Source organism: Eubalaena glacialis, chromosome X (assembly GCF_028564815.1).
Source record: "Eubalaena glacialis isolate mEubGla1 chromosome X, mEubGla1.1.hap2.+ XY, whole genome shotgun sequence".
Taxonomy (NCBI): Eukaryota; Metazoa; Chordata; class Mammalia; order Artiodactyla; family Balaenidae; genus Eubalaena; species Eubalaena glacialis.
Window position 1 is genome coordinate 137,161,378 of NC_083736.1, and position 19,324 is coordinate 137,180,701.

General features: G+C 53.6%; 1 protein-coding gene across 1 annotated transcript; it reads left to right on the plus strand.

Moving 5' to 3' along the window:
• Window positions 1–8,642: 8,642 nt before the first annotated feature.
• Window positions 8,643–18,917, plus strand: LOC133081950 (long-wave-sensitive opsin 1-like). Its single transcript, XM_061178256.1, is given in 6 exon segments — window positions 8,643–8,754; window positions 11,787–12,083; window positions 14,232–14,400; window positions 15,564–15,759; window positions 16,132–16,386; window positions 18,822–18,917. Coding segments are annotated over 6 exon segments (1,125 nt in total).
• The last annotated feature ends 407 nt before the right edge of the window (window positions 18,918–19,324 follow it).

Below are 19,324 nucleotides of genomic sequence, written 5' to 3' on the forward strand. Positions count from 1 at the left end.
GAGCATTCAAGGGAAGCCAAGCCACAACTTCACCACTTTACTTGGGTATTTCCTCACCCAAATAGCCAATTTCACTGCTCACAGATTCTACCTTCTACAAAACACTAGAAGAACATGAACACAATTCAGACAAGTTCTTTGCCATTTTATAACAAAGATGGCCTTTCTTCCTCATTTCCACCCGCAACCTCGTCAGAATGGCCTTTACCGTCCACACTTCTGCCAACATTCCACTCACGACCACTTAGGCTTTCTCTGAGAAGGCTGAGGCTCTCCTCTTTACCTTCTGGTCCACATCAGACTCGCTTCTACACTCTTTCAGCCTCTACTCATGGCGGGGTTCCAAAGCTGCTTCCACATTTTTCCGTACTCGTTACAGCAGCACTCCCGCTATTTGGTACCAAGTTCCTGTCTTAGTCAGTTCGGGCCACTGTGACAAAATACCAGAGACTGGAGTAGCTTGTAAACCACAAATAGTGGTTTTGCGCAGCGCTGGGAGCTGGAAGTTGGAGATGAGAGCGTGAGCGTGGTCAGACGGGGCCCCTCTTCGGGGTCTCAGACTTCTCGTTGTATCCTCACATGGCAGAAGCGCAGGGAGTCTCTCTCAGGCCTCTTTTTAAAAAAATTTATTTATTAATTATTATTATTATTATTTTTTGGCTGTGTTGGGTCTTCGTTTCTGTGCGAGGGCTTTCTCTAGTTGCGGCGAGCAGGGGCCACTCTTCATCGCGGTGTGCGGGCCTCTCACTGTCGTGGCCTCTCTTGTTGCGGAGCACAGGCTCCAGATGCGCAGGCTCAGTAGTTGTGGCTCACGGGCCCAGTTGCTCCGCGGCATGTGGGATCTTCCCAGACCAGGGCCCGAACCCGTGTCCCCTGCACCGGCAGGCAGACCCTCAACCACTGCGCCACCAGGGAAGCCCTCTCAGGCCTCTTTTATGAGGGCACAACCTCATTCACAAGGGTTCTGCCCTTATGATTTTATCACTGTTCAGAGGCCTCACCTCCTAATACCAGCACATTGGCCATTTGGATTTCAATATATAAATTTGGGGAGGACACAAACATTCAGGTCATAGCAAGATCATAATACATTGATAAGTAACCTCAGGTGAAGTTTATAACAAGTCAACGGAGACCTTGGCCGAAGGCAGCTGGCTCATCCCTAAGCACTGTGCAGCCACACTAGGCTTCAGAGCAAAGCAGTCATTTGCATCGGTCCGTCCGCGTCGGGCTTGTGGGTAAATTGAATTTCTAATCACAACCTCACCAGAAATGTCACTTATAAAGGTAAAGCGCATCTTATCGGATTCAGACACCCAGCCTTAGAGAAGAAAGCACGAATCGACCTTGCAGAAAATGGCCTGGGGAGTCCCCTAACGACGTGGAAGTTCACAGCCTTACAGAGAAGCAAGCAGGTCACTCCCCTAGGGAAAGAGGGGCGTCCTGCAATTGGACCCGGTGGGGACGAGCCTCTGTCCTTGGCTCCCTGAATCAAGACAGTAAAAAAACCTTTCTAGAGCAATGGAAACAAAGCAGCATATCTCTCGTTGAACTGTGTATAAAAGGCAGGGCAGACAAAAGGAACACACACAGGAACAGATAATGTGAATACACACAATAAAAACACGGAGCCCTGAGCTACAGCAAATACTACTGTTAAAAAACGGATTCTCCCTAGGCTTCTGTTTGGAATTTCTTCCCTAACCATGGTGGACAATTAAAGGGAGTCATATTGTATATGCACATCTTGTTGATAATTTAATTGCATATATATTGGGTAAGTTTTTGTCTGATTTCCACTGTTCGTGATAGTGAAAATTAAAAAAAAATAATTAACTGGACCACAAACTGAATTAATGATCTTAATACAAGACTTTCCCGGTGGCACAGTGGTTATGAATCCGACTGCCAATGCAGGGCACACGGGTTCGAGCCCTGGTCCGGAAAGATCCCACATGCCGCGGAGCAACAGCCCTTGCGCCACAACTACTGAGCCTGCCTGCTGCAACTACTGAAGCCCGCGCGCCTAGAGCCGGTGCTCTGCAACAAGAGAAGCCACCGCAATGAAAAGCCCGTGCACCGCAACGTCGAGTAGCCCCCGCTCCCCACAACTAGAGAAGGCCCATGCGCAGTGATGAAGACCCAACGCAGCCAAAAAGAAAATTAAAAAAATTTTAAATGATCTTAATACAAAAATGACAATGAAGACAGTGCTAATGTACCAATGCCACTGAATTGTACACTTAGAAATGGTGACGATGGTTAATTTTGTTATGTGTGTTTTACCACAATTTAAAACCTAGTTTTTTAAAAAAGTATAATGAAGAGATTTCTGGGTTCAGGTAGGAGTAGGGAGCAGCAAAAAATCCGAACTCCCCCACTTCTAAAAGCACAGAAACATAAAAACGCATGAAACTCCCTCCACCCCCAATTCACGTGTTTCGGGGAACCAGAAAGCACAGACAACTGGCAACCAGAAGAATCTGTACGACCAGAAGCCACTAGGGTGTGGCGGGGCAGCAGGGCGGCAGGAAGGGTCCCAGGCGTCCCTAGGACGCACCGGCTGGGATCCAGCCCCTCGGGACACGGCCCACTGCCGCGCGGGGACAGCGGTGGGCAGATCTCAGGGGGCTCAGGACCGAGGCGGTGCGGGTGGAGGGATGGAGGAGGCTCAGAGAGCGGAAGCGGCCCCGGCGGCCGCGCGGCGAGGTCTAGCCGGGCGAGCGGCACGGCGGCGCCAGGAGAGGGCGCCCGAGAGCCGGCGCGCGGGCCCAGCGGGGGCCCTTCCCTCCCCGGCCCGCTCAGGGTCCCCGCGCCGAGAGCTGGCGGTTAGGAAAACCCGAGTCGTTTCACTCGCAGCGAAACATCTTGCGCGCCAGCATGGACTCAGAGGCTTGCACACACTCCACTGCTGTCAGAAATTCTGTTCGATGCTCAATGTGTCGCGAGTTCGGCCGGGGGCAGCCCCTCAAGCTGGCTCCCGTGTCCTCTCGCCGGTCCCCTCCGAGCGGAGCCTACCCCGGCTCAGCGCCCCATCGCCGCACGTGCTGCAGTGTGGGTCCCCCTCCCACGGGAGGTTCCTACAGACCACATGGCGCCTCAGGTGTGCAGGGGCGGCTCCCAGAAACCCCAGGCGCTTAAGAAGTGACTGGCCCTGGCCCAATGCAGCTTCAAGCTCAAAGCCAAATGCGTGGTTGGCCTGTTTGGAGTGGACACCAATACTTGCGAAGGGGCAACACCGCTGTCATCGACCCACACGTTCGCCTATCAGAGACTTCAGTGCCAACCGTATAACAACTTCTTCGTGTTTTTTTTAGTCGCAGGGACTGATGGGGTACACTGTCGCCAAAGGTGACTTTTGCCATTTTAATTTTGTCCTGCAGGAGCATACATTCACCATGGATGTGATGTCACTGACAGTGTCATGGGAAATATAAATATATTTTTAAATTGTATTTGCATCACACACTTAATCATTTCTAGATGTACAGTTCAGTAGTGTTACACTTTGTGCAGCCAGGCTCCAGAAAGTTTTCATCAGGCAAAACTGAAACTCGGTCTCCATGAAACAGTAACTCTACATCTCCCTTACCCCAGCCCCTGGGCCCTACCCCCCTACTTTCTGTGTCCTTTTGTAACTGGCTTTGGAGAATATCTCTCTTTGAAGGCTCTTTCTATTCCAAAATAGATAGTTTAATTACAGTGGAAATTCTGTACAGTTTAAGGCTTGGCTCTGAACTGGATTATAACTATGGATCAGATTGGAAATAAAACACATTTTTCCAAGTAAAAAGAAGAAAAATAAAATTTAAAACACAAGGAAGAAGAAACAAAGAAAGAAAAAGCAACAAAAGCCCAACAAGTTTTTCTAGAGTAAAATTTCATAATATTGTAAACGAACAAAACTGTGTTTCTTCTCAGTGGTGATCATATGGCAACCACAGCAAGCAGAATTGGGGGGCGGAGGCATGACAATTTTTAATCCATTCAAATTTCGGATATTTGCACCAAAAGTTTTAAGCTATCACTTGTTAATTCTGATGTTGGGGCAGGAATAAAGACTTCTGGGGATGAGCTGCAAAGGTGTGGGAATTGCTGATGAAGATGATACAAAAAAGTCATAGCCCCGCCGAAAATCATCTGAAGCCTTGTGGGGAGGAGAAACAGAACAGAGGCAGTCCTTGAGGGCAGCTTTGAAGCTAGGGCTTCAATGTCCTCATAGATACAGAGCCCTTCAGATTTTCTATTTCTTCTGGGCTCATTTGGTTACTTTGTGTTTCTCTAGGAGCTTGTCCATTTCATCCAAACTTTCACATTGATTTGAATCAAGTGATCAGCACGTCCCCTTTGGAATAACTTGGGTTGAGGTGCCGGCTCCTTCTCATTCCTCACATTGGACATTTATGCTTGGATTCCTGACACTCACACCTTCCCTCCACCAGCCACACCCCCATTGCCCTGACTTCTGGGCTGCAGACAACTCCATCCCTCTAGTTGCTCAGTTCCCAAGCTAGCCCCCAATCCACACCGTCGCCAGGCCTGGGGCCCCTCCCTGCTGGGAGCCTTTACGCTCTTTCACCTGGATGGATGCCCAGAGGGCCTGCCACCCGATACCGCCGCTTCCTCCGGGGCCCCCACCACTCTCAGAACAGCAACCGGAGGGACTTTGTTAGCATCTAAATCACAGCGTGCCACTTCTCACTCAGAATCATCAAATGCTCTCCATTTCATTCACAGTGAAAGGTAATGCTGAAAGCGGCCTCTGGGACACACAGTCTCTGGCCTCATCCCCTCTCCGACCTTCCCTTTCCTGGTCTCCACTGGCTCGCTCTGCTTCAGCTCCCCTGGTCTCCTTACTGTTCCTCTAACACGCCAGGCACGCTCCTGCCCCAGGGCCTTTGCAGTACTTTCTGGGCCCTCTCCTGGGATGCCCCCCTCAGTTCTCCGCATGGCTCCCTCCCTCCTTTGAGTCTTTGCTCACATGTCCCTTTCTCGGAGAGGCCCACCAGGCTGCCCTATGAAAATGGGCCTCCATTCCCTCCCCGACCTCCACAACCTGTTCTCTTTCTCCCATTCTCCATCCTACTTATCACAGCTTGTTTGTTATGTCTAGTGTTCGTGTTGTATTCTCCCCGCCCCCAACTAAAATGGCAGCTGCAAGAAGGCAGGGGTCTCCATCCGTTTGTTCACCTGGAGCCTAGAACACAGCCTGGCCACAATAGGTGCTGGCTGGGTCGCTGTGGAATGAATCGCTAGAACTTTTCAAGGATGACCTCATTCAAGCTTTACAGCAAGTAAATGTTATCCCCATCTTCCCGATGAGGACACACACCCCAGAGATGGTGGCTGACTTGCTCAAGGTCACAGAGGGTGGCAGGGGCAGCACTTCGGGAGGCCCGCAGCAGATGGACGGGGTGAAAGTGTGGGCCTGAGGTGAGTGTCTGCAGGCTAGGCTGAGGAGGACCTCTCGGCCAGTTTGGGGGATCAGCCACCTGGACAGGTGAGGAAAATCTGATGCTTGTCGGTTCTGAGGTGAGCAATCGGGGACTTGGTGGGACCACCACAGAAACGGGGAAACAGCCCGCCCCTTGTCTTTGGACTTCATATCTGTGGTGCCTGTTTACAGATCTCTGAGGAGCTTAAGCTGGGAGAACTTTTCCAACAGAAACCAAAAGGGAAATGGAGTCATATTTGACCACATAAAAATGAAAATTCAATGTATATAAATCTTTTCCAAACACCAAGTCAAAGGCAATGGATGATCCTTGAAAATACTGTGCTAAGTGAGATAAGCCAGACACAGAGGACGGATACTGTATGACTCCACTTGTATGAGCTGCTTAGAGTCGTCAGATTCCTAGAGACAGAAAGTAGGATGGGGGGCCACGGGCTGGGGGAGGGGTGGGGGGGCACGGGCTGGGGGAGGGGTTGGGAGGGCATGGGCTGGGGGAGGGGTGGGGGGGGCACGGGCTGGGGGAGGGGTGGGGGGGGCACGGGCTGGCGGAGGGGTAGGGAGGGCACGGGCTGGGGGAGGGGGAGGGGGGCTAGTGTCTAACGGGGACAGAGTTTCCGTTGGGGAAGATGAACAGTTCTAGAGATGGATGGTGGGGATGGCTGCACAGCAACCTGAATGTACTTAATGCCGCCCAACTGGGCGCTGAAAAATGGTTAACGTGGTAAACGATGTTATGTATATTTTGTCACATTAAAAAAAAAGGTCAAAGGCAAATGGCCAAAAGATTCCTTGCCCTGTAGCTGTAGCAGCCACCGGCTATTAAAGACAAAGCCCCTGGTCTACTGGCCAGAGCCAAGAGCTGAATCAAGGTGACAGTCAGCTCCCAGGGCTCCTAATCAGCACCCCCATGTCGAGTCACTTCGGAGTAGTTGGATTAGAGACAAGGCTGACATCTCATCTTCCAGTCTGGCCAGGGGGCCCCAGCTGGGGTGAGGGCGGGTGACCCAGGGCCGAGTGGAGGGCTTGGCCTTTGCCCAGGGGGCCGTTTCCTGAAGCACGCTAGCCTCCGGGCTTGGCCCGTTCTCCCTCCTCCCCCCTCCTATTTCTCCTCCCGCTCCTCACTCACATTTTGGCCCCACCCCCTTTTCTTCATCTCCCTCTCGAGAGCCCCTCCCTTTTTCTCCACGCTTTGCCAGAGTGCGGGACCCCGGTGAGCTTTCGCTGGGCCTCGCTCGGGAAGCACACGTGTGCGCCCAGGTGCCAGGGGACTTTCCAGGGCAGTAATCTGCTTTTGGCTAAAACTGGACTTGATCTTCTGTTAGCCCTAATCATCAATTAGCACCCCACTCTGCAGACGGCCCAGGGGAGGGTCCAGGACTCACTGCCATCGCCACCTCCTCCCACCTTTGCCCCGTCCCCTCGTTCCCCAGGGTCTTGGGGCAGCCCTGCCGCTGCGCTCAGTCATTGGTGCCATGCTGGACAGGGGCAGGCTGGGCAAGCGGTGGGCCAGCTCTGGCTGGAGGCTTCCCGAAGGGCTTCCAAAGGGCCCGCGGCAGCCCCGTGGGTGGGGGGGGGGAGGCAGGGGCAGGCAGGATGGGTCCTCTCCCTTTAGACAGAAGGTGAACCTGGCCTGAGAGGGAGGGGTCACCCCACCCAAGGCCACCTGGCCAGTCCATGGCAGTGCTGGGAAGAGGCAGGCCTGCAGCCAGTGCTCAGAAGGGACCAGGTTGAGAAGGTGATCTCAGAGGGGGGCCCACCTCCGGCTCTCACATTCTCAGATGCGCTGATTCTTTGACTCTGGTTGGGGGGGGGACAGGCAGAGTTCCCGGGGATCCAGGAAGAGGGAAAAGCATGGCCTTGGAAGTCAGAAGAACCTGGGGTTGAGTTCTAGGCATCTGACCTTGTGACATCAAGTGCCATCAAACATGCTATGTTCGCATTGTGAGCCCCTCAAAACCCCTTTCAGTTCTTTTGGTTACGTACCCAGAAGGAGAATTGCTGAATCACGTGGTAATTCTATTTTTCAATCTTTGGAATTGCCAAACTGTTTTCCACAGTGGCTGCACCATCACCATCTAATTTTAGAATAGTTTCATCACCACCAAAGGCATCCCCATCCCCGTTAGCAGTCACTCTCCATCACCCCCCCACCCCAGCCCCTGGCACCACCAATCTGCTTTCTGTTTCTATGGATTTATCTATTCTGGACATTTCATATAAACGGAATCATACAGTATGAGGTCTTTTGTGTCTGGCTCCTCGCACTTAGCATCACGTTTTCAAGATTCACTCATGTTGGAACATGTGTCAGAATTTCATTCCTTGTTATGGCTGAATAATATTCCATTGCATGGATAGACGACATTTTGTTTATCTATTCAGCTGTCGACTCACTTTTGGACTGTTTCTACCTTTTGACCTCTTGTGAATAATGCTGCTCTGAGCATTCCTATTCACCTTCTTGTGTGGAAACACGCAAGGCTGCAGAATTGGGCAATTAGCAGGTAAGCGGTACCAGCAGCCAGACTGCAGTGGGTCAAAAGGGACAGTGAAGGCAGCCTGCCTGGAACACTCCGTTGAGAGCTTTGCTTTTGAAGGCAAGTCTAGAGGGAGGCTGTAGTCACGGGCAGGCCAAGGAAAGGTTGTCAACTCAGGGGAGGGAGAGTTGAGGTGGGGTCTGAGGGCCTCTGGGCACCCTCAGCTGCTTCGGGAGGGCTGCTGGGAGAGCCTGGCCGAGCTCCCTGATGACGGAACGAGCTGCAGCTCACGGGGAGCAAGGTGGTGGGGTGAAGGGGAAGCAAGATGCATGGCGGAGTCTCTCCCACCCCCGGCCTGTCCACCCCTTCCCAGGGAAGGAGCCCCACTGGCACAACCTGGACGGTAGAAGGGAAGAGAGGAAACAGCAGCGAGGGCCCACGGCAGCCTCCACAGCCACCCTGGCTCTGAGTCTGGCTCCCAGCAAATCCCTCTGAGCCGCCCTCGTGGGCTCGCCTTAGGAGCCAGGAGGCCCAGGGGTGGGGAGGTAGGAGGTCTAAGTCCCAGGCCCAATTAAGAGATCAGATGGTGAAAGGTTTGGGAGCTTTTAAGGTGAGGAGGCCTGGGCTGATCCTGCAGGCTGGTATAAAGCACCGTGACCGCCGGGCAGCGCCAGGGCTGGCAGGCATTGGGGACAGGGCTTTCCAGAGCCATGGCCCAGCAGTGGGGCCCTCAAAGGTTTGCAGGTGGGCAGCCACAGACCAGCTTTGAGGACAGCACCCAGGGGAGCGTCTTCACCTACACCAACAGCAACTCCACCAGAGGTGAGCGAGTAGGTGCCAAGGCTGGGTCATGCTGGCTGGAACGGCCCTCCTGGGACACAGGCCAGAGTGGCCTTCTTTCTTAGCCTTTATGATAACATGAATGGGGGGGGGTCCTCTCTGAATATAAAAGGACACCGTAATATCGAATGTGCATTTTCAAACCACATGGGCTTCCCAGACCCTTTGAGAATTCCCGCCCCAGGAAAGTTCAGGAACTCTTCCCGTGTGGTCCCAGACTGCTAGTGAGCGCTTATTACACTCATCCCTGAGCTTCCAGGGAGGGAACTGGGCCTGACTCATCTTTGCATCTCCCAAAGCCAAATGGAGACCACCAGCAGGAGTGGGAGGCTGGGTTGGCCCGGAGGAGGGTGAGTGACTTCGAGAGCCTAAGGGTAGAAGAGACCGTGGTGGCCATCTTGTCCAAGTTCACGCCCAGAGCCCATGGCCTCTGGCGGTACATGCTAGGGAAGAGGCTAGCTCGGCTCCCGGGGCAGCTGTTCTGCTCCGAGCTGTCCCAGCAGAGAGGGCTTCGGCCCAAAAGAAAGCCAAAAACTCCATCGAGGCAGCCCGAGTTCTGCCCTGGGCATGCCAGCCCATCAGAGACCTGAGGAGTGTAATGACCCTCAGCCCCTGGCCCCCCTCCCCGGGTCCCTTCTTTAAACCAAAGACCTTCAGTTCCTTTAAGAATGTCTCACTTGCTGCAGTTTCCAGAAGCCACACCAGCTCCTTGACAGCCAGAGCAGGACCAGCAACAGGGTTCCCAAGCCGAATTGGTTGAGAACCGTGAAGTTCACCTTGACCTCCCTGTTTGCACCCCAGAACGTCCTCGATGTAGACACAACAATGCTCTCCCTGGAGGCCGCTGGGGCTTCATCGATGCACAAGATTCCTTATTGTAAAATTTTTTCAAAAGTTCAAGTGTCTACCAAAGTAAGGGGGAGAGTATAATGGCCCCCGGGTATCCATCACTTGTCTTATTTCATCTCTAACCCCTCCACTAACCACTCCTGCCGATTTCTGGAAGCAGATCCAAGACATCACATCATTTCCTCTGTAAATCTTCGGTAGGTACCTGTAAGAGGAAAGGACTCTTTAAAAACATAACCACAAGGTCATACTTTTAGAGGTTCCCCCTCAACCTCCTTGCAATTTATTTGTTGGAGAAAGCGAGTCTGTTGTCCCCAGACTCACCCACTTCAGACTTGGCTGACGGCTCCCCACACCCTTCTGCTGCGCCTGTTTCCGTCAACTAGCTGTCGAGCTGAAGGTCTGCCGGGCAGCCAGGCGGATGTGTCAGGTGTTTGGGCAAGCCCGCTCCATTAGGAGGGTGTCCCTTTTTCCACAGTGTTGGCAGCTGCTGACACTCAATGCCAGGACCCATTAAACTACTGGGGACTTCGAAATGGTGACACTGGGATTCTTCTGACCCTGTCTTCATTTATTAGCTTAACTACTTTGATAAAGAGAAACAGGCTCTCACGTGCTATCGGGTTCCCCAGGGACACGGTGTGCGTGGGAAAGGCAGAAGAGATGCTTGAGTCTCCTTCTATTTCGCCCAGTTCCAAATAGTGACTTGGTTCCCCAGTGGAGCCAGTTGGGTTTGACCTCTGCGTCTCCTTTCTCTCCCACTAAGAATCGTGTTCTTAAGGGCTGTGGGTAGAGTTGGAATTAGAATATCATTTCATTACTCATTTGCTTTATCTCAAACACACTCAAAATGGTCTCAGAATCATGATGCCAACACTCTCGCCAACAACATGATTACCCAAAGCTTAACCTTTGGACAGGTCTTTTCATCCTTTGGGAACGTGCCACTAGGCTCGAATAGGCAAACTAGCGTCTTTTTGAGTCCCTCCGAGTAGCCCCTCTCTATGTGACCATGCCACCGAGTGCATATGCGGTCAGGTCCATTTGTTTTATTTTTGATTTTTCAGGGATTGCTTTTTAAATTTTAATGTTGTTTTATAATTATGGAATAAAATATTTACAAGGCTCCAAATTAAAATCTAGAAAACAAGGTATACTGGAAGAAATCTTGCTTCCTGCCAGCCCCCGTACCCAATTCCCTCCCGCCCTGTATTTCTCAGGAGACCCTTACCTGGGAGTTGACTGTGCTACCCTTCTCATGCTCATTTCTTCACAAAATTAGACCTGAAACTTTCAGGAGAAGGGGGCAGGCCGGTGCGCCTGCTCTTGTTGTGCTGCCCGAGGCCCCCTCTTTTTGCTTCCCACGTTTGGAATGCTCCTGTCCCGTCCGTGCCACACACGGCCCTCGTCCCTGCCTGATTCAGACTCCATGGGTTGTCCAGGAAGGACGGTCGGGCTGCCTTGTTTTGAAACCGTCCCAGCCCCTCTCGCTTGCCTGCGAGCCAGAGCATTCCACACACCTCCTAGTTCCAGCTGCTTTTCTCACACTAACCCATTGGACTTTCTGGGTCAGATCTGCTGGCAATTTGGGGGGTTGCTGTTCTCGGGCCCATCAGCAACCCCAGGGCTTCCCCTCTGCTCCCTTTTGCACAGAAACTGGCACTACACAGGTGTTAAGTTGTCAGAGGCCTGTTCCTCGGGAACCTGTGGTATCTAGCGTGGCTGCAGATACTGTCGACAGGTTTCTGGGAGCTCCCTGTGGTAGGGGCGAATGAGGCCCAGGCGCAGAAGGGTTCAGGGGAGGGGAGGAAGCCAGCCAACCACACTCCAGGAGGCCGACCTGGCATATGGCGGGGCGCAGATCAGACGGGGGAGCGACACCCGGCAGCGATGATGAGGAGTTCCGCTTTGTTAAGTTCAAGGATGCCCGTGCAGGCATCTAGCAGGCCATGGCCTCGAGCTCGAGAGACAGAATGGAGGGAAGGTTGTCTGCAGATGGGCAAAGCTAGAGGGAAAGACCAGTCGCAAAGGTGAGTGCGGCGGGCGGAAGGCAGGGGGGCTGAGGGGAGATTCTCATGGGGTGGGGAGGGCGGCAGAGATGTAGCTGTCCAGGTGGTGGAGCTGCTGCACAGCTCCTCTCCTCACTCTGTGTCTCCTGCCTCCAGACCCCTTCGATGGCCCCAATTACCACATCGCTCCCCGATGGGTGTATCACCTCACCAGTGTCTGGATGGTCTTTGTGGTCATCGCCTCCATCTTCACGAATGGGCTCGTGCTGGCAGCCACCATGAAGTTCAAGAAGCTGCGCCACCCTCTGAACTGGATCCTGGTGAACTTGGCCATCGCTGACCTGGCGGAGACGATCATCGCCGGCACCATCAGCATTGTGAACCAGATGTACGGCTACTTTGTGCTGGGCCACCCCTTGTGCATCGTGGAGGGCTACACTGTCTCCTTGTGTGGTAAGCCAACCGGGGCCTGGGCACAGGCCTGGGCACAGCCTCCCGTGCGTAAAGGAAACACTCATGTGGCGAAATCCGCAGGTGTGCCTCTGGGGCGTGATTGAGGCACATCTCTGAACGGGGACAGACAGATCCACATAACCTCAGAACAGTGTGGGAGGGGAGGCCTCCGAGATATTGAAACTAGATCCTACCAGCCCCATTGCTAATATCTCCATGGGCTGTGACCCTGGTCACGTCAACTTGGGCCAGAAGCACCTGCGCTCCCGGCTCCGTGCTGTAAGGCCTCTAGGATGCTGCACACGGGGCCCGAGCCCTGAGGGGCTCCCATCCCAGATGGTGCGCACGTGGCATCATCAGTACTCTCAGAGGAGCGTGAGCTGGAGGCGGAGGCGATGAGGGAGCCGAATGCTGAGTCAGCGGGAAGGGGCACAGACGGCTGGGCTGGTTGGGTGGCCAGAGCACGGGTGAGCAGACAGCGGGAGGCGGTAGGCCCAGGACGGCACGCTGAGGAGTGGGGAGGAGGGGACCCCATGGGGAGACCGGGAGGAGGCTGGCTGACGGCGGGGAGGCTGAGTGAGGGAGCGAGGGCTGAGCCAGGTACAGCAGGGTGTGGGTCTGCACTGGGTGCCAGGCAAGGTCAGGGTAGCGGGGTTTCCTTGCCAAGGGCCCACGAAGAAGAGGCACCCAGGCAGGCCTGATAAGGCCAAGGACGCCTCAGAGGCCCTTGCACCACGTCCCCAGGACAGAACCAAGGGCTGTGGGGTTGCAGCTTGGCGTCCACCCGAGATGACAGGGAGCCCAAGGGCCACAGCACTCACCACGTGCAGCCTGTCTCCAGGCCCCCGGCCATCAAAGCAGCGAAGGCTTGCAGCTGCCTTCCCATTTTTCAAGTTTCCCAGGGCCACCTGGTCACAATGCCTGGGTCCTTAGCTCCCACATCTAACTTGGGTTTGTCTTGTTGCCGCCTGAAGTGATCTCCAATTCAGATTCTGAGGAGAGAATGACAGAAAGACACTAGGATTAGAGGGACATGGGAGCGGGGACCTGGTCAATGACTTGAATTACTAGTGGTGTCAGCTCCACCAAGTTACTTTACCAGGGAAGTTAGGCAGAGAAAGTCCATCCCAAGTTCAAACACTCCATGCACCTCGGTAGCTGGTGCCCGGCCCCCCTGGGTGGCTCCTCACTTACGTCTGTCTTGCCTTTGTAACTGCTCGAGGTCTGTTCTCGGGTCACCAGTTTTGGGGCCACAGACATCCTCAGCCCTCTGGGGAAGCCCGTGGACCCCTTCTTAGAAGAACGTTGGCAAACGTGCACAATGAGAGCCATAGGATTACAAAGGAAGCCAATGATACTGAAATATAGTTATCAAAGTATTAAACACTAATTAGCGACATAATCCCTCATCAAAAGTATTAGTATTAACAGTATTTTTAGAAGTATTCGTGACGCTATTCTTTATTAAGGTATCAAATAACTGTATCTGGCCAGACAGCCACTGAAATGTCAAAGTAGTAATGAATATAGTCATATTGGGAAATGTCTGCCATCCCTGTAAAGTGACCAAGTCACGGGCACTGCTAATGCTACCACACTCGTAATGGAAGTAAAGAAGGCCAAGTGTCCAGTAGAGCTTAGTGGAAACAAAGACATCATTTTCCCCACCCCAGTTGATGGAGCCCCGGATTCCATCCACGGACCGCTGCATGGTGGGTGGTGCTGAGAGGCCTGGGCTGAGGGGAGGCCTGCCCACCGGCAGGAGGGCACAGCTTACCGCACACGTCCTGTTTCCTTGCTCTGGGCTGGGAATGCAGCACCTCAGTGTGGCCTCAGGTGTGTACGTGGCCATCAGGAGTTGCACTGACAGCATCACAAGAAAGGCTGGTGGCCGAGTAAAAGAGAGATGGGAAGCGAGGTGGGCCATGAGGCCAAATCAGAGAAGGCAAGGGGAGGCGGGTGCAGGCCCAATGGGGAAGGAGCCGGGAAAGCAGGGGTTAGAGAAAGAAACTGACCAAGAGATCCGCTGCTCCCCGGACCGGAAAACACTTTTTGGAGAATTAGGTTTTGCAGGTAGGTGGGGGGTGTCCTCTTGATCTTGAAAAGTGTTGACTCAAAGCCCTCCTCTGTCTGCTCCTCCCCCTGCAGGGATCACCGGTCTCTGGTCCTTGGCCATCATTTCCTGGGAGAGGTGGATGGTGGTCTGCCAGCCCTTTGGCAACGTGAGATTTGATGCCAAGCTGGCCATCGCGGGCATTGCCTTCTCCTGGATCTGGGCTGCTGTGTGGACAGCTCCACCCATCTTTGGTTGGAGCAGGTAAGGATGCCAGGGTGCCAGGAAGGCGATTAGTTTAGAACAGAGCAGGGAGGGTCAAACTCGTGATTCCCTTTGTGACCTTGGGGCAAATCATTTCCTGTCCCTGGGCCTTTGTGGCTCCACGAGTAAAGTGAGGATGGCCCTGACTCTCCCTGAGACCCCTTGGAGCGTGCACTGTCTGTGAACGCGTGAATCTGCCTGGCTGCAACGTGGAAATGGGCCACGTGGTCTCCAAGCCTCTGGAAAGGTCTGTTTCTCCCAAACAGGGGCAGCTCATGAGAACACACAGAGAAACGCTGCCGGCTGAGGCCACAGGCACGTTTGGATTCCAGAGCCCCCTTGCCCACTCTGCCCCAGGCCTCTTTCTTGCACCTGCTGAGGGGCCCCCCTTTCCGAGGCTCCTTGGGTCGTAGGTACACCTGGGCTGTTGGTTACCAGTGTCCTTACCAGGCGGATCCTTTGGGGGAAGTCCCGAACTTCCAAGGAAACGGCTCAGGTGTTTGAGGGGGCTGGACGGGACAAGGCCGTTGCATTCGTATCTTCCACTGCAAGCTCGTGAACAAGTTCTTGTGGTGTCTGGAGAGGGTGTGGTCCTTGTTGGGGAAGCTTCCATCACTGTGGGAAACCAGGCTCTGTCTGTCCCCCTCCTCACGCTCCCAGGCCCACAATGGCTGCCATCGTTGAACGTGTGCTCGCTGAATCCTCAGGGGTTCACAGGTGTTAAGACGAGAGGGTGCCTCGCCTTCCCTTCGTATAAAGGGGGTGTGATCGGGGCTATGAAGATGTTGTGGAAGCAGACAGTGGTGACGGATGCACAACACTGTGAATGTAGCAAACCTCATAATTATGTCATGTGTATTTTACCTCAATAAAGAAAGACGGGAACGTGAGAGCAGAGACGGACAAGGATTTACTACAGTCCTTCTGAGGCGCTTCCTTTGGGGGCGATGAAAGTGTTCTGGAACCAGACAGAGGTGGCAGGGGCACAACAGTGTGAACGTACTAAATGCCTCCGAATTGTTCAAAAACGGTTAATTCATGTAATGTGAATTTCACCTCAATAAAAAAGCCCAACAACCTTACCCAAGTCAGTGGTGTGCTGGGGCGGGCGGGGGTCCGGGCCCCTGCCCACTTCGGGACGGGCTGCCGGCCCTTCTCCCCAGGTACTGGCCCCACGGCCTGGAGACCTCGTGTGGCCCGGACGTGTTCAGCGGCAGCTCGTACCCTGGGGTGCAGTCTTACACGATCGTGTAAGCAGGAGAATGAGATCGGGGTCCTGAACACCGTGCGTACGTTGTCCCTTTGTCAATCAGCTTACCTACAATCAGCTTGATCTGGAGGTGCCATCTGTCCCTGTGGGGCTCCTGCCTGGCACAGGGAATAAGAGGCCTCTGGGGTGGCACCTTTCCTCTACGAAGCTGCTTGTGCCCACAATCGGATCAGCACGTGCTTATGAGCTCTTTGTGGAGTGGAGGCCACGGGCTGGAGATAAGCTCCCCTCCCCTCGCTGCCTTCAGTGTGTGGCCTGCCCCCCTTCTCGCTCCCCTCACCATGTTGGCAGTCAGGGACCAGAAGCAACTTAGCCGACTCCCACAGGTATCCGCACACAGCTGGGCCCATCTGCTTCTCCCCACTACCCTCCCTGACTAGCTACCCAAGCAGCAGCAGCAGGGAATCCCCTGGGGTACGGAGTCCTGAGGGGTTCTCCCACTCACTGCCCCCGGGGCGACTCTCTGTCTCCCCCAGGTGGCGAAGCAGCAGAAAGAATCCGAGTCCACCCAGAAGGCGGAGAAGGAGGTGACCCGCATAGTGATGGTGATGATCTTCACGTACTGCCTCTGCTGGGGGCCCTACACATTCTTTGCATGCTTCGCCGCTGCCCACCCTGGCTACGCCTTCCACCCTCTGGTGGCCGCCCTGCCATCCTACTGCGCCAAAAGTGCCACTATCTACAACCCCATTATCTATGTCTTTATGAACCGGCAGGTAAGTCACGCAGTTGACAGAGCAAACTGGAAGTGGACCCTGGAAGAGCCCAGTGATGGCTCCCACCTGGAAGCGTGTCTGTGGGAAGGCTGACAATGACCTCCAGGACAATAATCAGGGAAGGCTCAGCACGCGACCCAGCCCCAGCCAGCCCTCCCTCTGGATCCCTTTATGATCTGGGCCTGAGGGTGGGCATTTCCCGCAGTGTACTGTGTGCTGCGTGCCCCTCCCCTCTGCTGGCCTTTGGGCGAGCCCGGAGCTCAGACAGCCTAGGATTGCCAGAACGTGTCTACATGTCCCCTAGGCATGCCCTTCTTGATTTCATAGACACAACTCTTCTCTTGAACTTAATCTTTCCATCTTCAAGCCCTAACAGTGACCAGGACACAAAGAGGCCCTTCTTGCCTGTGCTGATCTTTGGCTGTTGTGACTTTATGGGTTAGTTCAGGCAGGACATGCTGTGGTCTTGCCAGATGGCAGCCCACAAGTCCTAGGCCTCTTAGTAGGTTACAGGTGATTGAGGCTCATCATCTTCCAAGTGCAATTTGCCTTATTCGTCCTTGAATCCATCATGTCCACTTCACTAAGGTGCAGCTGTGATGTGACTTGATGATGACCAGCAAGGTCTGTGGGTCAGAAATACCACCCCCTCAGGGGCATCCCATCTCACCATGGTAACGTTTAAGTATCAAGTAGGACCGGCACCACAAAGGAGTGCCCTGGACTCCACTGTTGGCACCTCAACACCCAGAGCATAGCTCTACACCTGACCACTGTTTCCTGTCTCTCACGTGGGTCTCTTTTTAGGTCTGGCTTTTGGTTGTGGAATCCTAGGCCATCTTGCCAAATATTGTCTTTACTTGAGCCTTTCCATTCTCCCCTTCTGGAACTCCCCCTCCTCTACAGTTGTCTGCACTTCCAGACTCTCCAGACTTTCGAACTTTGCTTTCACCCTTTCCACACTGTTATCCCTTCCTGTTGCATTCAGAGAGAATTTTCTGGAATTGAGCTCCACAAAGACATGGAATTTTGCTCTTTTTGGTTTACTGCTGATGCCCCGAGGACACAGTCTAGTACAGAGTGGGCGCCCAGTATGTAGATTGTATCTCCTATCATCACTGAGTTAAGAACAATGCTTTGAGAATACAAAGCAGAGGCATTTGCTGTATATTTCCAGCCTCTTCTCGACTACGTCCAGCTACTCCAACATCAAAACACTTAAAAAAACCCAGAATTGCTGAAATCAATAACATAAGAAGGGCTTCCCTGGTGGCGCAGTGGTTGAGAATCTGCCTGCCAATGCAGGAGACACGGGTTCGAGCCCTGGTCTGGGAAGATCCCACATGCCGCGGAGCAACTGGGCCCGTGAGCCACAACTACTGAGCCTGCGCGTCTGGAGCCTGTGCTCCGCAACAAGAGAGGCCGCGACAGTGAGAGGCCCGCGCACCGCGATGAAGAGTGGCCCCCGCTCGCCGCAACTAGAGAAAGCCCTCGCACAGAAACGAAGAGCCAACACAGCCATAAATAAATAAATTAAAAAAAAAATAACATAAGAATTGGGCCGGACAGCAGAACTGACTCAGCCTCATCTGCCAGCTCTTCAGCCGAGTCAGTTCTGCTGTCCGGCCCAATGCTATTGATTTCAGCAATTATGGTTTTTTTAAGAGTTTTCATGTTGAAGTAGCTGGACGTAGTCGAGAAGAGGCCCAAAATATACAGCAAATGCCTCTGCTTTGTATTCTCAAAGCATTGTTCTTAACTCAGTGACGACAGGAGATACAATCTGAGAAGTGAGCACAGCCCGCATGCCTTTAGGGGTGGAGCAGTAAAGCACAGAGCCCTCCTGATGCCAGAAGACTCTCTTGGCTGAAGAGACGATCGTTCTGGTGGCAAGAAATCTGAGATCAAGGTGTGGGCAGTGTTGGTTGTTTCTGAGGGAGAGTCTGTTCCAGGCCCCTCTCCTAGGTCCTGACAGGTACCCGTAGCCTTTGGTGTTCCTTGGCTTGTAGATGAGTCTCCCCAATCTCTGCCTTTACCTTCCCTCTGTGTCTGATTCCAAATTCCCTTGTTTTCATGAGGACACCAGTCATTGGATTAGTGCCTACCCTACTCCAGCATGACCTCATGATAATATACATCTTAATCACATGTGCAGAGACTCTATTTCCAAATAAGGTCACAGTCACAGGCTCCAGGGGTCAGGACTTGAACATATCTCTGGGGGAACACAATTGGGCCCACAGTAGTCACTGTCAACTGCTAAATTAGATGACTTAGATAATCGAATACTCAGGAATAGACCATCCCCATGCGCAAGGAGTAACTGGAGGCTTCCTCCATTCTCCTGTAGACTGTGAATGTGTAAGCCATCCAGGTGGCACTGAATGAACGCTTTCCTCTGCTCAGTGACACTTTCTGTCCTGCCGGTTTCGAAGCTGCAGCTTTTTGGGAAGAAGGTGGAAGACAGCTCTGAGCTCTCCAGCGTTTGCAAAGCAGAAGCTTCATCTGTCTCTTCGGTCTCACCTGCCTGAGTCGTCTGTCTCCCACTGGACAACGTAACCGCCCCCACCCTCCGGGGCTTTGGCCACCCCGCCCCTGCCCCTTTTTTCCATCCCTGTGAAATAAATGTAGTTTCTCTCTGCCAAAAGCAACCGAGTCATAGAGGCTGCCACTGCAGTTTTGGGGCACCCGAGCCTCTGAGCGCTGGGTCACTGGGTCGTGAGAGAGCACGTGGGGGAGAGAGGGGCGCAGCACCGTACTTTGGAGCTGCTCATCTTTTCTAAGCCTCATGTCTACACACGGGGCAGAAGGATCGCAAGAAAGGCGAGCGCAAGGCGGGCGGGCGTCCACGTACCTCTCATTGGGCTGCTGGTGATGGAACAAGAAAGGGAGAGCCGAGAAGCAGCTGTCTGGAGAGGCGGGAGGAGCTAGCGAAGCC